Below are 23,736 nucleotides of genomic sequence, written 5' to 3' on the forward strand. Positions count from 1 at the left end.
GTGGCAATGCATGCCTGGTCTCTGAAATCCGTTTTACACCCAAATCCGTCATGTAGTCTGTATCCCGGCATGAGGGATGCCGACGGTCTGAATTCCGGCGTCGAAATCCCGACAGGTGGGGATAACGGCACCAGTATCCAAATGGTAAGTATTGGGGTGTTAGGAAAAGGTTAGGGTTAGTTAGCAGGGTTAGGCATTAGGGGGAGGGTTAGGCACCGGGTAGGGAGTGTTAGGATTAGGGTGCGGGGAGGGGGGGTTAGGTTTAGGCACCGGGGAGGTTAGGTTTAGGGACTATTAGGGGGAAGGTTAGGGTTTAGAAAAATACTTACCGTGACTTCCTATGGGTGTCGGGATGCTGATCTCGGTATTCTGACTAGCGGCATCTCGACAGCCAGGATTTCATACCCAACCCCAAAATCCTGGGTCTGACCTGGGGTTCGGAACACTGTTCCAATACAGGTCAGATGCCTTTCACACCGCTGCTCAAACATGGGTTATTCCCAGGTCGGAGTAGTTTACACTGCACACGGGTACAGTGGAACTATACTGCCGGCACATCTCCAAGTGCTGGGGATCCGCCTCTCCCTATACTTTAAACGGGACCTAGGTTGGATGACCCATGAAAGCCATTCACGCTGCTCCATAACCTAGGCCCTTCCAGTGCAAGCTACCAGGGTTGGATTTTTCGGGGGACCCTTTCACACTGATCCTCGACCCGGGTTACCCAGGTCAAAACGGTGGTGTGAAAGGTGTATGAATAACAGGACAAGCTGAGCCAGTTAGTTCCACAGCAGCTGCTGACTCACTGACTACAAAGCCCGCACTAGATCTAGTATCCGATCGCTCTGGGTTACAGCCCTTATGTGATATTTACTCAGCGTTATTGCAATTTGAAATGTATAATGCACTAAGCCTCACAGTATCCTTCATGTATTCCATCAGCTGCCTAAATTGGTTGAAATAATTCAGACATGATTTTTACTATTGATATTTTATTAAAAGGATTGAATATACTCTTTACGCTATTACTATATTATCCGTACAATTGTCTTTCACAAAAATAATAAAAAAAAATGCATAAAATAAGATTATAAATTAAAAACAAGTCGAGATGTAAATTTATGCAATCTATATTACAGTCATCTAGGTGACAACTTCATTCACAATGAATTAAATACTGCATCTATTTTTTAAATGGGTAATGAGAATCTCTGAATAAGACTGCAGGGTAGAAATGCACTAGATTTTGGGTGCGGGTACACGATTGTGTATAGTATGGGGGTAACGCGCCGGAACTGGTAATCACCCAGCACATCCGCAGACTGTAAAATAAATCTAATTGCTAAATATTTTTAAATCACTTATTACATGAATTACTCACGGACCACAATCTAAGCCTAAGAGCTCTATTTGAAGCAAAATTTAGTTAATGGGCTTGTTTCGCGGTCGTGTGATATAATATACGCTGTACAAGGATTTGTGCATGACGCTTTGATTTACAAATATATTTCTGGAATTCTACAATACGTATATTTTTTAGGGATTCGATGGGAAGGAGAGTCTTCATAATTTGCAATAGATTGCACCGATTATACGTGGATCTAAATAGGTTTCACAGGCCTTCTAAATACCATAAACAACATCAGACTATTGATTATACACCAGTTCTACCGTCAACTCTTTGTGGGTCTGTGAACTATCAACTTGGTGTTAACATCGATGATCTAAATTGACAGACCACATTGAATTGTTAATTAAAACACCTAGGTGCCTGGGTACTAGTCAGAGGAACAGGTCTGGTGGCTGAAGTTCTTCCGGAAGATATATTGTCAACAATTCGTCCAATGATTGGTGAAGGCTTGGTCAAGGCAGAACCGATGGCGAGACTGGAAATCTTCAACGACGAAGACATCAGATGGTGTCAGCTACAGACCAAAGACCAAAAAGGCATCATAGGAATTTGTTATAAAAAAATATAATCACTCATGGCCTCTTTGGAAGAGACTTAAAAGAGCAATTTGACAGCGTTACAGGAAATCCCATCATCCAGAGGTTAGTCGTTAATGGCAATGTTCAGTTATGTCAACGACCACCGCCTTCTTCCAGCTAAATAGAAAGTATCCGGTTCCCGCGCCAGCCGCCACTGCGATGCAGAGATATGCGTTGTAGCTCATGAATATTAACATGAGAAAGTAGCTGAGGACCACTTGGATGACGTGGAGAAACGTCTGGAAAACATGCGGTAAGCTCACCATCTGTTGCCTGGGGGGGAGACCAGGAGAAAACATGGATGAAGGTAACAAGTAGTCTGTAATACATAATACCCGCCCCCGCCAAACCAATAACTTTTTATTATACGTTTAAAGGCTGTTTAAAATTAAAAAGTAGCACTTTGAAACACCACTTTTGTAGAAATGTAGAATATGCCACTACCTGATTCAGAGCCACTCGTAAGCGGCAGCTCGTTCGCTCCGAGCGATGTTTGCCCAACTGCGCATGCGTACGGATCGTTATACGCATGCGCGAACCAGTCTTTGGGGCCGAAATTCATGTGCTCGCAAAATAGCGAATGCCTGCTAATTTGAGTGACTGGATGAGGCGTATGTGGGTGGTAACAGGGGAAGGTTTTTGAAAACGGGGAGTGGAGATCCGAACGCAGGCGTGCTTAAAAGGTCAAAACGGGCGTTTTATGGGTGTGCATATTTAAAACAGCAGCGTCATTGACCACGTCACTGGGTTTTTTTTTAGCCAGAACTGCTCGCAAAATTGTGGTAGCAAAAACCAACCACAAGAATAGCGAGCAGCTCATACCCTGTTTGATGTACTCGATTAATCTAATAAATAGCGGGCATGACGTCAGATGCGAGCGGCCATAGTTTCCCAAAAAACGACCGCAAGTTTTGTTCGCTCGTTCAGACCTAGAGGCGTGAACAGACAGCAAACAGCGAACGGTTCATTTGAATAGCCACCCCTATTTTCAGGACGAGCGAGCGCTAATTGCGTCCGGCTCTGAATCAGGCCCTATACTCACTGCCAGAACCTCCTGATGAGAACGAGAGAGAATAAATAATGAGCTACTGACATCCGGACACACTTGTATTATGTGTTACATCTAGTGGAGTTGCAGGACAGCGAGTTATGCTAAACTCAGGTCATCGCTTCCATAGCAACAACTGACATCACTGAGGAATGAGGCACAAAGTGCCTCAGTGATGTCCCTAGTTCCCAGTGAAATGACTGCAGTAACGGTGCATGCCACAACATGGCTTCCTTCATACGTTCCACTATAAAAAAAGGAGTTTGGTGGAGATTTTAGCCACTGCGCCATCTCTTACCCCACAGTTTTGTGCGTCTCCATCAAGGTGGTCCCGTTGGGTCCCGGCACTGGCATGGAGTTATACCGGATACTGACTTGTGACCTCCTAAGCAATGATTCCCGTGCAATCTTCAACCCCTCGTATAGCATGGCCAGCAGGAACACCGCCACAAAGGCTCCGGCCATTTCTGCCCGTGGAAAGAGAGAGGCGACACAGCACATGAGAAACGGACACCGATTCCAGTTTGGCTATGCACCACGGTTCCCCTGCTTACTACCCAAAAGCAATTCAGAGGCAGTTCTTACAGGTACCGCAACCCCAAAAAGCATTCAGCATTCAAGGGCTTATTTAAAAACACTGTGCAAATGCCAGGATCTGTAACTCCTAGCAACCAACGGGATCGGACCTTTTAGCACACTAATGAAAGCGGACATCCGATTGGCTGCTTTGTATTAGGGGCACATCCCTGCACCAGGTTAATAAATAAAGTCCCTTAACATTTTGAACTCCAACAATTGGTGCAGTAACGGAACGTTGTATTCACAAAATCTGACGGGAAAAAAAAAAAAAAAATCCCCTATTTTATGAGTGTAACACATAAAATGGGTTTTCGGACTATAGATAGACAGTAATAAGTTAGACAATGTCTAGATAGACCCCAGATGTTAGACAGTCAATAGGTCGACATGGTCAAAATGATCAACACAAAAATAATGATTGACACAAAAATAATCGACACAAATATGATCAACATGATTTATTTTTTTTGATTTTTTTTTTAGGGTTAGGCACTTACCCCCACGGTTAGGGTTAGGCACTTACCAAGTCGATTAGGGTTAGGCACTTACCAAGACGATTAGGGTTAGGCACTAAGGGGAGGGTTAGAATTACGGCTTTAAAAAAAAAGTGTTGACCATTTTCAAGTTAACCCTTTGACCCAGTCGGCCATTTGTACCTGTCGACCTTTAGTGTGTCGACCTACTGACTATATAACATCTGGGGTCTATCCAATTACGGTCTCTCTCTTATACCACACCCACATAAAATGATGCGATCTTTGGCAGGATAACTATGAATTAAATGGAAACTTTAAGTTTAACACAAATTTTAAACCAGGTTTAGCTGGAAAAAAAATATTAATCTTAAACTTGGTACTTCATTTACAAAGAATGACAGTAAACTGTGTTAGGAACACTCTCTAAACTTGTATCTCTATGATTGCGGTGTTAAAAACACGGTCAGGAAATGTTGGAATTAAGGGCCCCCCCCATACACGGTGCGATTGGGTGGCTGACCGCCCGGTATGCCGGCACCTCCCTCCACACCCGCATAGCGCTGCATGGGATCGTACACAGCTCCCCCAGATCAACTGAACATGCAGAAAGATCTGGAGGAGCGATGTACAATCCCACGGGAGCGCTCACTGGCCGACATCATACCCACACACGGAACGATATAGCAGCGATATCGTTCCAATCCGTCGGATCGGCTGCTATATCGCACCATGTATGGGGGCCTTTAGGAAGTACAAAGAAATAAATCCCCCTTTTTTTTTTTTATTACAGCGGAAATCATCCGGTTCCCGTATTGCGTAAAGGCTTTAAATCTGTAAACTAAAAATATAAAACCACCTCATTCCATAATACAAAAGTAACATAATAATTGCCGTCAAAAATTATTACTGTTGCGTTACAAAGCAACAGTAAGCGCATTCCATACATGATGGAACATACGTACCTCCTCCCGTATTGATCACCAGCCCCTTGAACAGCAGCTCCACGTTTTCATACCCAAAGTAAAACACCATTGGCTGGAGATGAGAAGGAAGGATAATAGGAGTTATACTGCGCCATACTTATATTGGCTCCCCCAACTATCAATCTCTTCCTATTAGCAGAACATTGTAATAGGCAGCACCACCCTAGGAGCTACTGACAAGGATTTAGGGATGGCCAGTGACCATCGATGGTTCACAAATATCAATGGCCTTTGGCAAGTGTTTTTTTTTTACAATCAATGGCGCTCCACCCGATGTCAAGACAACCGGTGGTGCCGGTCCGATACTCAGCCATCGATGGCTTTTAAGCCATTGGTAGAAATCTATCGATGGTACAGCCTTCAATGGCCATCACTACAAGGATATACATAAAGCTGACTAGTAGTACCCAGCAGCCATTGAAATTGAACCATTACATTCTATAAATACACAATGGCCCTGATTCAGAGCGCTCGCTCTGAATCAGGGCCCTCCTCCATTAAAATGGAGCATCCTCCTGGACGCTCGTATAGCTGTGGGTCACCACCCACAGCATATACGAGCGTCTAAAAAGATGGTCGCGATGGTCTTGACCATCGCGACCATCGGACTTGCAAGGGAAACCCTGCGGTCGGGTTTTCCAGCCACAAGCCCTGGAGTGATTTTGGCTCTATCAGAGCCAAAATCACTCCCACTGACATCACTAGTGATGTCAGTGGGGCCGGCCCCAGACGGTAGGCGTTCCAATGGGAACGCCTCCGTCTGACCGCCACGCCCCCGGCAAGCCCACCAAAGGGGGCGTGCTGTCAGTCACCATCGACAGCACGCCCCCTTTGGTGCGAGACCCGAAGCGACAGCTTGGCTGTCGCAGTCCGGGTCTCGCGCATGCGCACGACGGAGCTCCCTCCATCGTGCGCATGGGGTACCATCGACCCACTTGCGAGCGTACTGCCGCTTGCGAGTGGGTCTGAATGACCCCCAATGTACACAATTGTTTCCTGGCTTTGAGGGTCACATTTCCGCTGCTTTCCTAGCACCTAGCCTAGATTGGGGGCCCACCAGACCTACTAATTGGGCAGCCTGCACACTTTAAAATAATGAATAATACAGAGAAAATAATTGTGCTCCATGACTATTAATATAATTACATGGAGACTGCGTAAAGACCTCTCATTGTATTCCTCTGTCTTTTGTCCCAGGAAGGAGACATATTACCTGCCTATACTTGACACTAATGACACTATAATCTCTTTATAGCGGGGAACAAGCAGACGCTTTCTCTCTCAAATGTATAAAGAAAGAAAAAAAAAAAAAAGGATGGTAATTGTTTTAGCCCTATTCTCAGAGCGGAAAGTATTCATAAGTAACTCTGAGCAAATAAACTTTTGAGAATGAAAACAGAATATAATATACTAGGACAATTACAATCTACCTGACCAGTGAATCAAAGATAATTCCTTATTAACATAACATGCGGTCATAGAGGATGTATCAGTGATTGTGCCGTGTGAGGCCAGGCAACAGAAATCCCCACTTCTGGTACCCACCATCATGTGCATGTTGTCGCCACCCATGTTGTGGTCGTGTCCAGTCGTGGTCGGCTTATGGTGACCTGTGTGTGGGTCAGATGTGGTCGCCGAATGATGATTGTGGTCCATTTTGGTGGCGTTGAAAACTGCTGTCCCTTTTCGATCCTAAAACGAGAACAGAATCACAGATTATAATACTCGTTATATAATACCTGTTGTGAAACTTTCCTGAAGAGCTTGACCCTCTCAGCCCGCAGGATGGACATAGCTCATCTAGCCCATGCCATCTAGACCACCGCCAGATTTCATAATGAGCTCTAAACTCAGCTAACAGAGGAATATACTTCAGGTTGTGCAGCATAACTTCAGCCCATCACGTGTTTGTAAAATTAATGACCAATACATCAGGAGGATAGGCACTTAAACAATACTCACTAGTTGGGACATTTAGAGAAACATTATTACAGATCTATGTGCGAAAAGTCGAGTACTTTTTCGCCTGGTGAGGTTTTCCAGTCATCGCTGGTTTTCCATGCGGAAAAGTATCTTGCGAGTCTCCGCTTATCCCCGTATTCAATTAGAAATCAGGGAAAACAGCACCTGGCGAATCCGGGCCTGGCGAACGTACTGTCAAAAAAATGGGGAAAACACTCTGTACCCCCCGAAAAGCTGCACTAACATAGGGGATCACTATAGGGGTGCTCTAGTAACCCAAATCTAATCTGGGGGGTTTTTTTGCTCCAAAAGCTTGCTATCAGCGTATTTGAAGATGTGGTCAAGAATGGCACTAAGCAATATATTTTCAACAAAATAACTAGTCCCAGCAAATTTGGGGTACATGAAAATGGGTACAAGCATATTTTGACACTGCTAATGTGAAGTTTTAAAAAACTTAAAAATTGCAGGTGCTTTCAGTAGGTGGATTTTTTACAACACCTGGGGCATACTTGGGGACCCCCCTGTAGTCTATTTCACTAGTTTTTAAAGTTTGTCCCCCAACTTTGTTTTTTTTTTTTTTCGCCCCCAAATTGAAAGTACTTTTTTGGAGTGTTCTTAAGGATTTTGAAACTTTTTTTGACACAGTTTACCTTTGGGGGGGAGCTGTCCCAAGGGTGCAGAGTGGTTCCCGCAAGTTTGCACCCCAAAACCCCAATTCTGCACTTTTTTCCGCTAGCTTTCATAGGCGAATCTTTTTCGCCGATTCCAATGCATTGACTTTCAGCACCAGCGAAAAGTCTTTGGAATTGAATACGGGGATAAGTTTTTGCCTGGCGAAATGACGTCAACGGCGAAGCTTTTTCGCCGGAAAACGGCTATTCGCGCCTAACTGAATATGCCCCTAATAGTCTGCTTGATACAGGGGCTACTGTGCATAATTCTTGCTTTGAGCATGGATACTACCACCCCCTCCTCCCTCCCTCCCTCCCTCTCCCCAATCTGATTCTCTGTTGAATGTCTGACCCAGCAGCCTGCACACAATTGTCAGTAACAGAGTTGTGTTGTACATTGTATAACCTTATTATTACCGGATGTAGGAAAAAGGTCTACGAGAGCCTGAGGCTTGTGCTTTGCAGGAAGAGAAACGTAATGTGGGAGATAAAGCAATGATGATCCCCCAATGTAATCATTTTAAATCAGTTAGCAAACACAAATTGTACCGAAATAATGATATTAACTACAATGTGTCACCTCTCCCTCTGTGTACAGCCCGAGCAGCGGAGATCAGTGTGGGTCTGGGGGACATGGTCATTGGCCGGGGGCAGGGAGGACACAGGGTGCTGGCACAAGGAGCAGAAAACAATGTTCTAATAATACAGTTTGCACATTATGCTTTATTTAAAAAAACAAAACCCTGCACAGATTAACATCATTTTCAAATCTATTCACCCAAATGCTCCTCCCAGCACATGTTAAGTTTCATCCTCTTCGCTCTCAGGAGATGCCTCTGCAAAGTGGCGTAAAGATATGTAGGGGGCAAATCGACTGTTTTATCGTAGGGGGGCGGTATTAAATGGTTTTTGGGCGCCCATGCTTTGTCGCTCCCAAATAAACAGGGTTTAGCCACGTAAAGTGGCTAAATCAGTCTGAAAGTGCTGGTTTGGGTGATCTAACTACGGAATTCTGCAGAAAACTACTGAAGCGATTTTCATGAAGAATGCATCATTGTGTAGTGTAAACTCCTAGAAATAACCTGCACTCTGTTTCCTGTTGATCCGTCAAATTAAAGCTGAGCAATAACACAAACAAAATGTATTGATATCATCAATGCAAGAGATAGGTGCGGCACCATGCGTGCAGCCGGTAAGGGGTGGGGGGAGAGGTGCTTTGGGCCCGTGGTCACATGAATGGGATAGGCCACACAGCAATCTGTGCACAGGGCACACAGTGACATTGGTGTGTGAGGTGGGGGAATAGCAGAGGTTACATAGCAGTCTGTGCACAGGGCACACAGTGACATTGGTGTGTGAGGTGGGTGAATAGGAGAGGTTACATAGCAGTCTGTGCACAGGGCACACAGTGATATGGATGCGAGTGGTGGGTGAATAGGAGAGGTTACATAGCAGTCTGTGCACAGGGCACACAGTGACATAGATGTGAGTGGTGGGTGAATAGGATAGGTTACATAGCAGTCTGTGCACAGGGCACACAGTGATATGGATGCGAGTGGTGGGTGAATAGGAGAGGTTACATAGCAGTCTGTGCACAGGGCACACAGTGACATAGGTGTGAGAGGTGGGTGAATAGGATAGGCTACATAGCGGTCTGTGCACAGGGCACACAGTGACATTGGTGTGAGTGGTGGGTGAATAGGAGAGGTTACATAGCAGTCTGTGCACAGGGCACACAGTGACATTGGTGTGAGTGGTGGGGGAATAGGATAGGTTACATAGCAGTCTGTGCACAGGACACACAGTGACATAGGTGTGCGTGGTGGGTGAATAGGATAGGCTACATAGCAGTCTGTGCACAGGGCACACAGTGACATAGGTGTGAGTGGTGGGTGAATAGGATAGGTTACATAGCGGTCTGTGCACAGGACACACAGTGACATAGGTGTGAGTGGTGGGTGAATAGGAGAGGTTACATAGCAGTCTGTGCACAGGGCACACAGTGACATTGGTATGAGTGGTGGGTGAATAGGAGAGGTTACATAGCAGTCTGTGCACAGGGCACACAGTGACATAGGTGTGAGTGGTGGGTGAATAGTAGAGGTTACATAGCAGTCTGTGCACAGGGCACACAGTGACATTGGTGTGAGTGGTGGGTGAATAGGATAGGTTACATAGCAGTCTGTGCACAGGGCACACAGTGACATTGGTGTGAGTGGTGGGTGAATAGGATAGGTTACATAGCAGTCTGTGCACAGGACACACAGTGACATTGGTGTGAGTGGTGGGTGAATAGGAGAGGTTACATAGCAGTCTGTGCACAGGGCACACAGTGACATAGGTGTGAGCGGTGGGTGAATAGGAGAGGTTACATAGCAGTCTGCTCAGGGCACACAGTGACATAGGTGTGAGTGGTGGGTGAATAGGAGAGGTTACATAGCAGTCTGTGCACAGGGCACACAGTGACATAGGTGTGAGAGGTGGGTGAATAGGATAGGTTACATAGCAGTCTGTGCACAGGGCACACAGTGACATAGGTGTGGGTGGTGGGTGAATAGGAGAGGTTACATAGCAGTCTGTGCACAGGGCACACAGTGACATTGGTGTGAGTGGTGGGTGAGTAGGATAGGCTACATAGCAGTCTGTGCACAGGGCACGCAGTGACATTGGTGTGAGTGGTGGGTGAATAGGAGAGGTTACATAGTCTGTGTATAGGGCATACAGTGACATTGGTGTGAGTGGTGGGGGAATAGGAGAGGTTACATAGCTGTCTGCACAGGGAACACAGTGACATAGGTGTGAGAGTTGGGTGAATAGTAGAGGCTACATAGCAGTCTGTGCACAGGGCACACAGTGACATTGGTGTGAGTGGTGGGTGAATAGGATAGGTTACATAGCAGTCTGTGCACAGGACACACAGTGACATAGGTGTGAGTGGTGGGTGAATAGGATAGGTTACATAGCAGTCTGCACAGGGCACACAGTGACATTGGTGTGAGTGAAGGTGCTGCTTCCACCAGCCTGTATAGCGCTGCTGGTCACGTGGGCCATGCCTGCACCAGGGCCCCTATGCAAAGCAATACAACTATAATACCTTGAATAAAAAAACAAAACAAAAAACAGTGATCTCTGGCTTGGCAAACCCACGCTCGATGACAGAAGGTGAGGGGCGTGGTGCCCCTCTACCCCTGGCATTCGGCCACTGACGGCTGTTACGGCGATCCTGCATCTTTTCAGCGCCAACAAATATTGTCCAACACAGTGTAATTGTGCAAGGACATATAATAAATCCCTTTCAGGTTTTGTTTCAAATTCCTTTAAAAATGTAAGCATTCAGCCAACTCTTGTGAAACGCGATGGACATCGGTGAGGAACTGGACAAGCGCCTGTCTGCCGAGCAAGTCTTGTGTCTCTGCACCGCGCATGCTCAAGTGCAAGTACAAACAATGAGGGGTCTATTTATTAAGCAGTGTTAGGAGACAGAGTGAAAAGTGATAAGGTGCCAGCCAATCAGCTCCCAACTGTCATTTTTCAAACACAGCCTGTGAAATGACAGTTAGGAGCTGATTGGCTGGTACCTTATCACTTTTCACTCTGTCTCCTAAAACTGCTTAGTAAATAGACCCCCGAGAACGGTACATATATCAGTTGCACCTCCACTGGCGAAAGCAGAGGCGTAACTGGGAAGTAACCGGGTGTTTCTCTCATAGCCAAAGCTATGAGGGCGTGTCACCGGTACTGAAGGCTTTGCAGAGTGGGCGTATCGTTTGCACCAAGTGATCTGTGGACAGGACTGGGTTCTATTATTCTTTATATACACACACAACCAACTTATCCACTGTGTCCACCTCTGGCCCACAAGTTCTTATCTGGAAGGTGGTTCAGTATATTACGCTTGGTGCCTCGCACCTCAGTGAGAATGGCTGCCACACACACACACACCGGAGAGTTTTGAAGAATAAACGCCAAGATGTGGAGAGTGCAGATAATATATAATCCTCCCTGCCTGCCGTATTAGCGTGTATCTGTACCAAGATAAAGACTGGTTTCATATACACGTAATACAATACAAGGGATCGCACACACATAACACACTAGGTAGAGTTTAATAATGAGCCTTTATAAAGGAGTTATTAAATATTGAGCAATACTGGAAATAAGATTAGTACACTGGAAATAGTCTTCTTCCTCTAGAGATTTAATGTGGCCACCCCAACAAGTAAGAATGGAGATTATACGCAGAGGTGGTCGCGCACCGAAACACCGCCCGATATACATATGGGACGATCACTTAGGGGTGAGACGAGAGTTAGATATAAACCACTGTAATGTCCATACCTAATGTTATTCATATATAGAAGATAATCTGACGACCACTCGGTGTTTGGTTGATCGGATTTCTCAGCCTGCATAATCAGATTCATCACAATCAGATAGTGGTCTAGTTAAAAGCTTGTTCAAATGAGTCTTTATAAAATATTCCCAAGCCAATGAAAAGCACGGTTACAAAAGCGTATGGAAAACACGATGCGCACAGGTCATCGCCTCCATCCCCTTCTGTTCACCAGGCACTTTGCCAGATGTTGCCAGATTCCCTGACCGGGTGACACTTACTCATGTGAAGTTTAGGTTCAAAGTTGTGCTTAAAACCGGATTACACGGGATGAAACACGCAGGGCAGGGGACGCTAGCTGGGCCGAAAAAAGGGCCCACCCAGGATTGTTGAATAGGGTGGCAAGATTGGCTAATCTCCAACCCGGTGACCTCCCTCCCCATAATCCTATTACACCCCACTACTGCCAAACCTCCCGGCTCATCACATAAGTACAGAGAGGACACTGAGGGTTTCCTTAGAATATATATAAGATTTAGGATAAAGCTCCTCCGATTGATAACTATGAGGATGCATGCAAGTACACTCAGGCACAGAAATAAATACTAACACCTAGATCTTTATAGAAGTATTATGAACTTGGTAAGATATTCACATTACAGCTATATATAATGCTAACCAAAATCAGTTATATTTTATTATTTGCTCAATAAAGACCACTTAAGGGATCAGTTCAATTAGGGGTGATGCACCCTACATCTCCCCTAATTTGTGCATTTTAGTCGGCTGCCCCATAAGGGTGCATATTAAATTACACAAATTGAGGCTTCCGTACTGATGTGCGCTCCTAGCAATTACGCTCACTCCTAATTGAGTTAACCTGTGATATTTGCTGTGATCAAGATCTTGTGAACCCATCAGAAAAACTAATTAATCAATTTGCAAAATTTTACAAAACAAATCAATCGATCATGGACGGCTCCCAACCCAGTGCACAATTTCCGGCATAAATTCATACCTCTTTTACACCGGAGCTAAAACCCGGGTTATTGCAGGGTTTACCCCGGGCAGCTCCCTGGTGTAAAAGGGGAGAGGGTTGGATCGCCGGGTCGAGTGACCCGGCAATCCAACCCAGGGAAATAGCAGGGTTTAACACGGGCGTAGCCCGTGAAACCCTGCTGTGAGAACAGCGCACTCCGGGTCACGATGACCTGGAGTGCACTGCAAGCCAGCCGATTGGTCCGGCTTCAGTGGCGCTTGGAGATGACGTCATCTCTAAGCGTTCACTTTCACGCCGGGAAAGCCGGGTCTATGCAGACCCAACTCCGGTGCGAGCGGCGCCAACTCGGGAATATCCCGAGTTGGCACCGGCTAAATTCCGGGTCTGATCCGGATAGGAACTCTGTTCCAACTCTGGGTCAGACCCGGAATTTCGGTGGAAAAGGGGTATAAGTTATAAGTTGGCCAGATAAGATCCTCACGTTCATCGACCCACGTGATAGGATACAGGAGGTGTCTGGGTCGGATCTAGAGCAAGACCTGTATGTGTATTAGACGCACCAAAATTAGATACGTATAGCCCAATTTTTATATCGCACAGACAGTATACTACCGAAATAGAATATGGTCCACCCCCAAAAAAGTTTATCTTAGGGCCGGATTCAATTACAGGCGATATCATCGCTGATTTTTCATGTAAAAATTGAGAAATCTTTTCTCCATTTAAAAAAATGGGGAAAAACGTGCAAAATCCCTATATTTGGGTAAAAATGTGGGGATTTCTGTCAGAACCCTTTGGACAGCCCCCATAATGATACTACAAAAAAAATCGTACTTTGCCTATTTTGGCGAAAAACGACTGCTAAAATGTGTCACTTTATTTCCCCCCCCGCCGTAAAAAATGCGTTTAACATATTGGGTCTGGTATTTCGGAGGGCCGTAAGTATGCGTCAAGTGTTTTAAACATCGCACGTGGCTGACGCAGGCTTTTTTTTGCGGTTTAAAAAAAAAAAACGGTCGCGCCAGCCATTGGAAGAAATCTCCACATTTTACACAAAAATTGGGATTTAAAAAAAAAAAAAAAAAAAAAAATTGAAATTAAAAATCGCCTGCCCTAGGCTGGAGAAAAGTTTTCTCCAGTTTTTAGGCGAAAAGTGGCATTTTTTTTTTTAATCGTCCGTCAGATCGGCTGATCGCAGCCGATATCGCCTCAAAATTTAATTCCTCCCTTAGGGGGGAATTCTCAAAACAAAACTGGTAAGCAGATCTGTGAATATTGTTACAGGCTCCTTTTCAGTAACCCAAAATCAGTAGCTTATTAGTCCTGTGCAAAGTTCCTTAGAGCAGCACCTTGTCCCCATCTTACACAAATATTCAGAGGTGCAAAACAAGTTACTTAATAATATAAATGAAACAATCCCCAAGACACTCCCCATGGTAGATTACAATGCGATTGGAGTAACACCCATAACACAGCAATCTCCACTGAGGTGTAGATAATGAGCACAGAAATTGGGGCATGAACAAGGACAAAAGTGATGCTATGCAGCAAGATGAGAGTACTTGCAGAGAGCCGGCTAAAGGCCACCGAAATACACAGCATAGGGGACAATTCAAGACAGCCCCAAACAGGACCAGGAACAGACAAAACAATCAGTGCTCACCCCAGTGAGGATCTCATGCCAGATTTCCTCGGGCGCCAGGCTGAATAGGAAGAGTCAGGCCCGATTTATAGCGCTCTCCTCTCGGAGGACTGCCTGTCATGTGAGCAGAACCTTGTGCCATATGCATTAACTTCCATTCGCACTATTGCGACTTATAACCAGTGGCGGAATCCTACCCTGTTCTGTGAGGAGGAATGCTGATACTGAAGTCCTGCGGATCAGCGCTCCGGCTGTGCCCTGGCCATTGCACAGGCGGGACAGGCGCAAGCGTGCAAACACCAGCTTCTAGGGACTGCATTGGCTGCAGCCCAAGTAGGGCTGACGGCAAGGGAGCGATTCCCATTGGAGGCTCTCTGCTAATCGCAGTCTGGGCTGGCAGTCCCCGGGGGAGAAAACACCTCCTCCTGTGACTGCTTGTGCTGTGTGTGATTAGCAGATAAGGCTTCCAATAGGAAGCCTTTGCCAGCGAAGCCAGAGCACGGACTCTGACTGGCTCACTGCGGGTTGCGGAGTTTACTGGGGGGACTGCAGTCCTGAAGTCCCTAGGTAATATCCTCCACTGTCTATAACTACACGTGTTCAGCTCCTGGCACTTTCCTGGGTGTAGACTTATATGTGAAATACTCTCTGGTAAATTAGACATGGGAAAATACACGCCCTGCTATAAATTATAATGCAATTTATTATATTGCACTTTAATTGCATTTTAAAAACACACTATGCCAAATAAGCGTAAGCATTAATAGAGTACAGAAAAGAGAGCGAAGCATTTGGGTGGTTTTTGTTTTTAGGTTTGTTTTTTTTTATAAACTAAAAAAAGTGCATTAGTGAAACGCGTGAGGTAAGACTTCAGTCTGTATCTGAAGGTTTCTAGTGTGGAGGCCTCTCGAACTGTGGGGGGCGGCGAGTTCCAGAGAGGCGGAGACCCAAAGATAAAAGCTCGAGTCTCAAATGAAATAAGGACGATTCCGGGCCAGTGCTAATAGTCCTCCATCTGCAGATGGAAGAAAGCGAGCGGGGCAGTAAGGAGTCAGAAGCTGCTTCAGGTACCTTGGACCCTTGGTTATGTAGGGCTGTGAAAGTCAGTAAGCCAATCTTCAAAGACTTACAGGCAGCCAGTGTCGGGAGTAGAGAATCGGTGCTATTTGGCTGGAACGGGGCTGGTGAGCCAACAGGCTGGCGGCACTGTTACGTACCAGCTGCAAGCGGTGGAACTCTATGTCTGGGAGACCCAGGTAGAGGGCACTGCAGTAATCTAAGCGTGATTACACAAATGCATGTATGACTATAGGCAGATCTTCTAAACGGACTTATGTGCTTGATTCTGGCTATGCTGCTCAGGTGTAAGAATGAGGATTTGATTGTGACTGTCCCCTGATGTTTAGTGTCAGACCACAGTCCAGGACAGCACCAAGATTCCGCACATGTTCAGTGTTCCATTACCCAGCAATTACTATTAAACTATCAGCCGTGTACAGAGTTTTAAGCAAACCTGATGGATTACGTCCAACTCTGATGGTTGCTGATGGGCACATCTGCATTTTACGACACAGCTTCACTGGCCTTGGAAGCGTGAATTTCACTATAGAAAAGCATTAGGTTGTGCACTAAGTACTTTTAGACAGGTCAAGGAGACCCAAGGTGACTCATATTACACAAGTTGTCCTAACAAAATTTAGACATTCAGACTGTCGACATTGTGCCTCGTCTGGCCCAAAAACCTAATTCACTCATCATGCGGCTCTCCAGGAAGAGCTTTTAGTCGCCGATCATCCTCTTCACAGATACAGGTTGAGTCTCCCATATCCAAATATTCCAAAATACGGAATATTTTTAGGATGACTGAGAAAGTGAAATCTATACTTTCTAATGGTTCAATGTACACAAACTTTGTTTAAAGAACAAAATTATTAAAAATATAGTATAAAAGAACCTTCAGGCTGTGTGTATAAGGTGTAACTAAATTAATTTCATGTATGTACACAAACTTTTTTTGATGCACAAAATTATTAAAAATATTGTATAAAATGACCTTCAGGCTGTGTGTATAATACATAAATGCATCCTGTGTTTAGATTTGGGTCCCCTTCCCAAGGTATCTCATTTAAGGTATGTAATTATTCCAAAATACACCTGGTCCCAAGCATTTTGGATATGGGAGACTCCACCTGTAGTAGCAGCAACAGTGACACCTGCTGGCCATGAAAATGTTAGAGGAGGCGGCTAAAGCAATCAGCTGCCCAACAAAAATTGGACAAAGGAAATCGCTAAAAACCTTTTTTAGTTAGCAAAGTTTAGGTGGATTATTTTGCCGCGTGCATTCATATTGATTTGTAGAAAAGTGCAATGAATAAATGGTTTCTCTGGCTATGAATGCTCAGTAAGACGCATTATCGCAGGCTGCCCTGCAGAGGGGCTCATTTTCATACGCATCGGCATAGCCTTCGGAGTCACGCTGCTTCATCTGCGGAGGTAAGACGGGGAACAGCGACCCAAGTCGTCACATCAAAGCCACCACAAAGCAACATGCTCACATAAAAAAAAAAAAAAAAGGCATAATGTGTAAACTCCCAGACATCGGAGTAATGTAGTAAATGGACCGGCATGATGTCCCTTTAAAAAAAAAAAAAAAGGACATTCCATCGCTTCTTTGCTGCCCAGCAATAGGAAAAAGGCATCGGATCTTGGGCACGAAATCAGCTCAGACATTCCCCAAAAGTACACATCAATTTAAGAGTATGCAAATATACTTTGGCAGAACATAGATTCCCCCGTGCCACTTCCTTGAAGCAGGGATGAGGCTGGGCACAGCATGTAGAGAATATCATTATACAGTCAATGACATTAATAGGAAATGGTGTCAAAAAGTTGGGTGTTGCTCTTAGCAATCAACTTATGATTTAATTATCCAAGCGGCACTATACTATTGCCAGTTGCTATGGGCATCGCAGCCATTTTCCTTTGCGCCAGGTATCACAACTGCCCTCTTCCCTAGTCAGCCACCTTTATATACCCATCCGGTCTCTCTCTGTAGGTTTAATTTCCCAAGTAGAATAGTTTTCATGCAAAATGTCTGACGGCCCTGACGTACCATGGGTACCAAGCATCATGGTTAAAGAGTTCTGACGTGTTGAACGTGTATATACTGGATTATGTATTCCCTAATGCTCAGTATGAGAATATTATAAGTCACTGTGTGGTCCCGTGACCATATAATGACACAAGGCCTCAGGTCACGGAACCCGTCAGTGACACGGAATATCTGCAATCATTTATAGTAGGGGGTGCATTGTGCCTTATTACAAGACACAGGTTTTTCCCAATGACCACTGAATAACAATAGAGGTCACCGATTACAAGCCGTGGACCTCAAAATTCACTACTATTGCAGGAGTTCATCCATGTATAGTATTAGCATCATTTGTGTATCAGAATTATACCATTGTCCAGCCAATAAAGTTTCCCGATAACGCATTTGCATGTTTATGATGTGTTTATTACATAACATGACACTATGGAACTAAAATTCCGGTCTGTGTGTCACATAGCTGCACTGATCTTATCTAACTGGGGTAAATGCTACTCTTTATGTGTGGTAACAAACAGCTATATAACTTACAGATAAGATGGGAAGACCATATATAAAGGGAATGCATCCAAAGGAACAGCAATGGAGCATTGTTATCAGCAATATTAGCATTGATCAAAGACATTTTCCCAGTATCAGAATTACATTGTGTTATTTCCTATTCACGGTTTACAGGAGAACTTTGGGACCTAGGGCCTGATTCAGACCCGGTCGCAAGCGCTGAGCGCTCGCAACCGGGTCAATGGTGACCCACAGCGCATGTGCACGACGGAGCCGGCTCCGTTGTGCGCATGCGCAAGATCCGGCTAGCGACGGGCAATCTGTCGCTTCAGGGCTCGCACCAAAGGGGGCGAGCTGTCGATGTTGAGTGACAGCTCTCCTCTTTTGGTGGGCGGGTCGGGGGGGGGTGGTGTCAGTGGAGAGCTTCCGGCTCTGTTAGAGCCGAAAGCTCTCTGGGGCTTGCGATGAACTAAACCCTACCACAAGGGTCTCGTCGCAAGCCCGATGGTCGCGATGGTCTTGACCATCGCGACCATCATCATGGCCGCTCGCTATAGCTGTGGGTGGTCACTCACAGCTATGCGAGCGGCCAGGAGGCCGCTCCAAAACAAACAAAATTTTTTTTCAGGGTTTCGTCACTACGTCTTATAGGATATAATGAAATCTTACAGATCTATGTATTCCCTGTATACCACAGGCATCCCCTTTTAGGACTTTGATCTAACAGTTTGGTCTTTTGCTGTACACTTCCCCACTTCCAAAATAAATGAAAATAGTCGTATAAACAGACCTAAAAAATGCAAAACCCAAGACCGGCGGCTACTGTAAGAAATAACTATTGTTTTGTGGGCATTTAAGTTGGAGTTACGCCGTAGATCTTACTAGCCATATGCGCACCATGCAAAGACTGATGTGACTTCTCCTTTCACAGGTAAACTATCACTACTGCTCCCATCAGATGCTGTTTTATTGATTGCCTCAGCACAGTTTTCAAAAATGTATACTAAGTAAATTATCACTACTACTATATTAAGAGCAATTTCTATAAAGGACGTTAGGAATATATTGTGAATCTGTGATGGTCCACTCCCTTCTCACAAATTGTTTATCTTAGACTTTATTGCATCCCAATTTAGTGTGTGTTGAGCTCTGGGGTTGGGGTCCCAATCAGTGAGAACACAGAGACATGTTTGTAACTTTAGTTATTAGAGCTCACTAAGGCTGCATAGACGTAGGCTGTATTAGATTCTAAGTGTTAGATTATAAGTGTAATTACAATTTGATAACTAAGTTGGAGTTACGCCGGAGTTAAACTGGAGGAAAACTGAGGGAAAACAAACTGAAAACCAGAACACTTACTGAATGACAACAAGCAACATACTTATGTGAATTACCAAAATCTTCTGCTTTCTGACTATCCAGGAAACTCCTTACTGCACTCACTGCTTGGACATTGCAGGTACTCCCCTATCTGCATGCTGCTCTTGTTGATTGATCATAACACTTCGGAATGGATCGGCACATTGTAATTTTTGCCTTCTTACTACATAAATTCTTGTTTGTATTGCCTTTTCCCATTGCACCACAACTATCCACTTTAATCATTTGTTTAATAACTAATTCCTTCTCCCACTACTCACACACCTCTCATTATAGATCACTTTTTGAGCTGCGCTGTTCTTTTATCTGTATTTTTGAACATGTAACAACTTTAATGCACACAGTCCCTACATCACACAGTCCCTACATCACACAGTCCCTACATCACACAGTCCCCACTCCAGTTTTCATCTCACATATTACCTCATCCACACCATGAACACTCTTACTTCAAACACCCCCCTTATTCAGTGCCCACATAATCCTCTGCTTTATCCACCCCTATCCTCCCCCTCTTGTCTCCTCCACTTGCTGTTCCCCCTTTTTTCTCTCATCAGTCTCCCTTCCAACCCTCTGCTTCTCTCCCCCGCCTGTCCTGTTCCTCCACTCTCAACAACCTACCTCCCTCCATGGCCTTGTTACCCCACCACTATGCCCACCTGGTTCTGCCTGTCACCTCCAGGGCTGCCAAGAGAAATTCTGGGCCCGGGTACTGCAACATCCTGTGGGACCACATCCTGTATGGCTGCACCCATTTGTGGGTGGGGCTAGCATGTGAGATGCGCCCACTCACAGGAGCATGGCATAGCACCCAGCAGCTGGGACTAAAGTAGTCACTACTGTATTAGGATGGCGGGACAGGCCCATAATAGCTGCCTTTTTGTCAGGATGTATTTAGATGCTAAAATGTAACAGACAATAATTAAAGTGCTACAACTTTATTTTGTACATCTCTCATGTAAATAACACATAAAATCTATTTTCTGTCCTAGAGACAGATGTATGAAGGACTTAATTTTTACATATCATCAGGTCATCTTATACACACACATTCCGCAGCACATATCCTAACCCACTGCTCCATGCTCCTTCTTCACTATCTACCCCTCTGTGTCACCCCTGTCTGTCTGCCCCTCCCCTTTAGAATGTAAGCTCTCACGAGCAGGGCCCTCGCCCCTCACGTGCTTCTCCTCCCCCTACTTATAGTCCTAACTCCCCACAATGACACCTAACACCTGGTTGCTCATGTCCTGCTGCTTGTGTTATGCAGCGGAGTTTATAACCTTGTCCTGTATTGTTTTGTATCACTATTAACTGTTTTTCTTGTGTGCTCATTTATGTACTGTGTAAGGCGCTGCGGAACCTTTGTGGCGCCATATAAATAAAGGATAATAATAATAATAAATAAAAGACTTTAATGCTTACTTAAAATAAATATCACAGAGCAACAAAAGATAGATAAGAAATCAAATACACTGCTTACGTGCTGCAGCCTATAGAACAATAAAAAACCTCGCCGGCACGGCGCACGTACTCTACCAGTTTATCATCTTTGGAGAATAGTGATATAAAATGATCAAAGTCTATAAAAGTGAAATCATTGCTGAGTAGTGAAAATTCCTTCCTCGCCCTATAGCATGTTTACCAAATCATTAACGGGGACTGATAACAGGGTCCAAGGGACAGATGATCCTTAGACATCCATGGCCCTTACAGTAGGTCAGTTTTCTTGTATGCCCCTTGGGTGTATTTTTGGAAGTTTGGTGGTGGTGGTTGTTTTTTTGGACGCAACAGAAAAAAAAAAAAACAACACATAAATGCAAAAAAAAAAAAAAAAAGACAAAATCTGGTGTACACATAAGTAAAATAATTTCCCCTAATTAAAAAAATAAAATAAAAAAAATGAAATCATAGTTCTATCAATTTTACATATTCTTTATTTAAGCATTTGCATACGGTCCTAAGCATTTACTTCCGATTACACAATTCGCATTGTAAAGTTGGAGAGGGAGTTTGGCGAATGAACAAGGAAATAATTGATATGGGACGGAAGCGCGGGCTGATCAGGGAAGGATTAGCCAGGAAAGGTTCCTGCTATGGATATACACAGCACATCAAGTGTTTGGTCTTTCACAGCTACCAGCATGGGGGCCTCTTACGGCCTGCGCAGCGCACTGCAGGCGGATAGTGGGTGTGGTGATATTAAATAGTGGGTGTGGCCATAAGGGGTAAGACTAATATCATAGAACACGATGAACAAGGGCCATGATAGGAACAAAAAAATGTGTTGCTTCTCTTTTAATTACACTACTTTACCGATTCACCCTAATTGTGTGTGTGTGTAGGGGGGGGGACCAGGCATGGCAGGTAAGGGACAAGCCCACAGGCCACCCCTTTGTCTCCAGGCTGTGTGTTATTAGGTTTAGGTGTATATCATAATGTACTGTATAACCTTGTATGTATTCTTAAATGTAGGCAGCTGGTGGTCACTCGCATTGCTATTGTAATGTTCTACAGTTCTTAAAAGATGAGTCTCTGTAAATGGAGCAAGCGCCCTGCTGGGTCGCCCCTGGCTCCAAATATGCTGGAGCCAGGAGGCGACCAATAGGAATGCTGGGGGAGGCAACGGAAGTGAGGAGCCAACTGCAAGGCCTAAAGGGTTTACAATGCGAAGTTGGGTGGTGGTTGGATGTAACCTGGTTAACGGCTCTAATGGTTCATGCACATTGTAAGTTCAGACTCCATTGGGAATAAGAAATGTTAATAGGGAAGGAGTTGGCTTTGGACTCAACAGAGTAGTGTGCCAGAGTTGGCTTTGGAAGACCGAGTGGGATAGAACGAGGGGAGCTGCATACTGGATGCGTGTCCAGAAGGAACCCCGCTGTCTGAACGATCTTGAGAACCTTTTAACGGTTCCAGTCGGTGAGATGTAACTAGATTAATCTCAAGTTCCCCAAATGGTGAGAGAGGTGTAGGAGCTTCTGAGGAAGGTGCAATATCCAGGCACTGAAACGCGTTAAGTCTTGAGAATTTGATATCACAGTTTTAGCTCACAATTGCTGTTGACTCACTTATGAGGCTTGTTCTGCACTGAACTCCGAGTTCAGTGATAACACTGGCTGACATATTTCCCTTTTCCTGTCAATTGCACTAGCAAGCGACCCATGTCGTGACCTCAGCTGAAGAGTTGCCAGATGTACAAACAAGAAATAGAAACAAACAGGAAACGGAATCAAACAAGTAACAGGACGGTGAAGATGAGCTGGCCCAGGGCCTAACGACCCTTTAACAGTATTAATTTTAAGTGGACGAGATGTGAGGCCACATGTAATGGCCTGAGTGTTGGCGAAATGCTGCCGCTTTAGCCGCAAGATTTAAAGCGACTACTTGTCACATGTAGTGATCAAATGCGATTTGGCCGTGCTACTTAGGTTATAAATGCCCTGGGATTTGTCTGGCAAAACACTAAATTCGGAGAAATCGATCATTTATTATGTGTCGGGAGAGCGCTTCTGAAACGCAACTGTCCCAGCGAAGCCTAAACTCTACATATCTGCTGCTAATAGTAGCATGAAGATCCTCTCTGCCATTTAGAACCCTCTTCCTGTAGGGTAGGTGGTAAAATGCCATTAGTTCCTGCAGTCCAGCTCCAGCAATGTTTAGTTTAGTGACCTAGAGAGTAGACCCATGTGGGCAGTATGGAAGCAGCCACAGGCAGGACTGTTAGTGCCAAGGTTACTCAGATAGCATAGAACAGGAAAAGACTCTCTCTCTCCCCCCCCCTCCCCCCCCCCCCCCCCATGACTTTGTTTGCTGTCGTTTTACAACTGGTCAGATCTATATACACCTCAGCACTTGCCAAATATATGTGCATTACAGTCCTGGTTCAGAGCAGTTTAGTGTAACCAGCTGAGTAATATACACAAAAGCAAAATACATCATTTCACAATCACCTAGAAAATAGCTGAGAGAGAGCGGAATCACCAAATATGAACTTTTAGGAAATAGAACAATAGGAATTAGGAGTAAAAGGTGCTTCCCGACCTTCACACTGCTTTTG

The 23,736-nt window shown here is 44.9% G+C and overlaps 1 protein-coding gene across 1 annotated transcript in view; it reads right to left on the reverse strand.

Moving 5' to 3' along the window:
* Positions 1-975: 975 nt before the first annotated feature.
* Positions 976-23,736, reverse strand: part of SLC31A1 (solute carrier family 31 member 1) — a 35,814-nt gene continuing 13,053 nt past the window's right edge. Inside the window, exons 2-5 of the mRNA XM_088459171.1 lie at positions 6,621-6,767; positions 5,055-5,127; positions 3,336-3,504; positions 976-2,262 (exon numbers count right to left, since the gene is read on the reverse strand). Of these exons, the coding sequence (XP_088315297.1) occupies positions 2,061-2,262; positions 3,336-3,504; positions 5,055-5,127; positions 6,621-6,731 (555 nt within the window). The 5' untranslated portion in view covers positions 6,732-6,767 and the 3' untranslated portion in view covers positions 976-2,060. The remainder of the gene's footprint in view (positions 2,263-3,335; positions 3,505-5,054; positions 5,128-6,620; positions 6,768-23,736) is intronic.

The sequence above is a fragment of the Taudactylus pleione genome, unplaced genomic scaffold, assembly GCF_031769625.1.
Source record: "Taudactylus pleione unplaced genomic scaffold, aTauple2 ptg000897l, whole genome shotgun sequence".
NCBI lineage: Eukaryota > Metazoa > Chordata > Amphibia > Anura > Myobatrachidae > Taudactylus > Taudactylus pleione.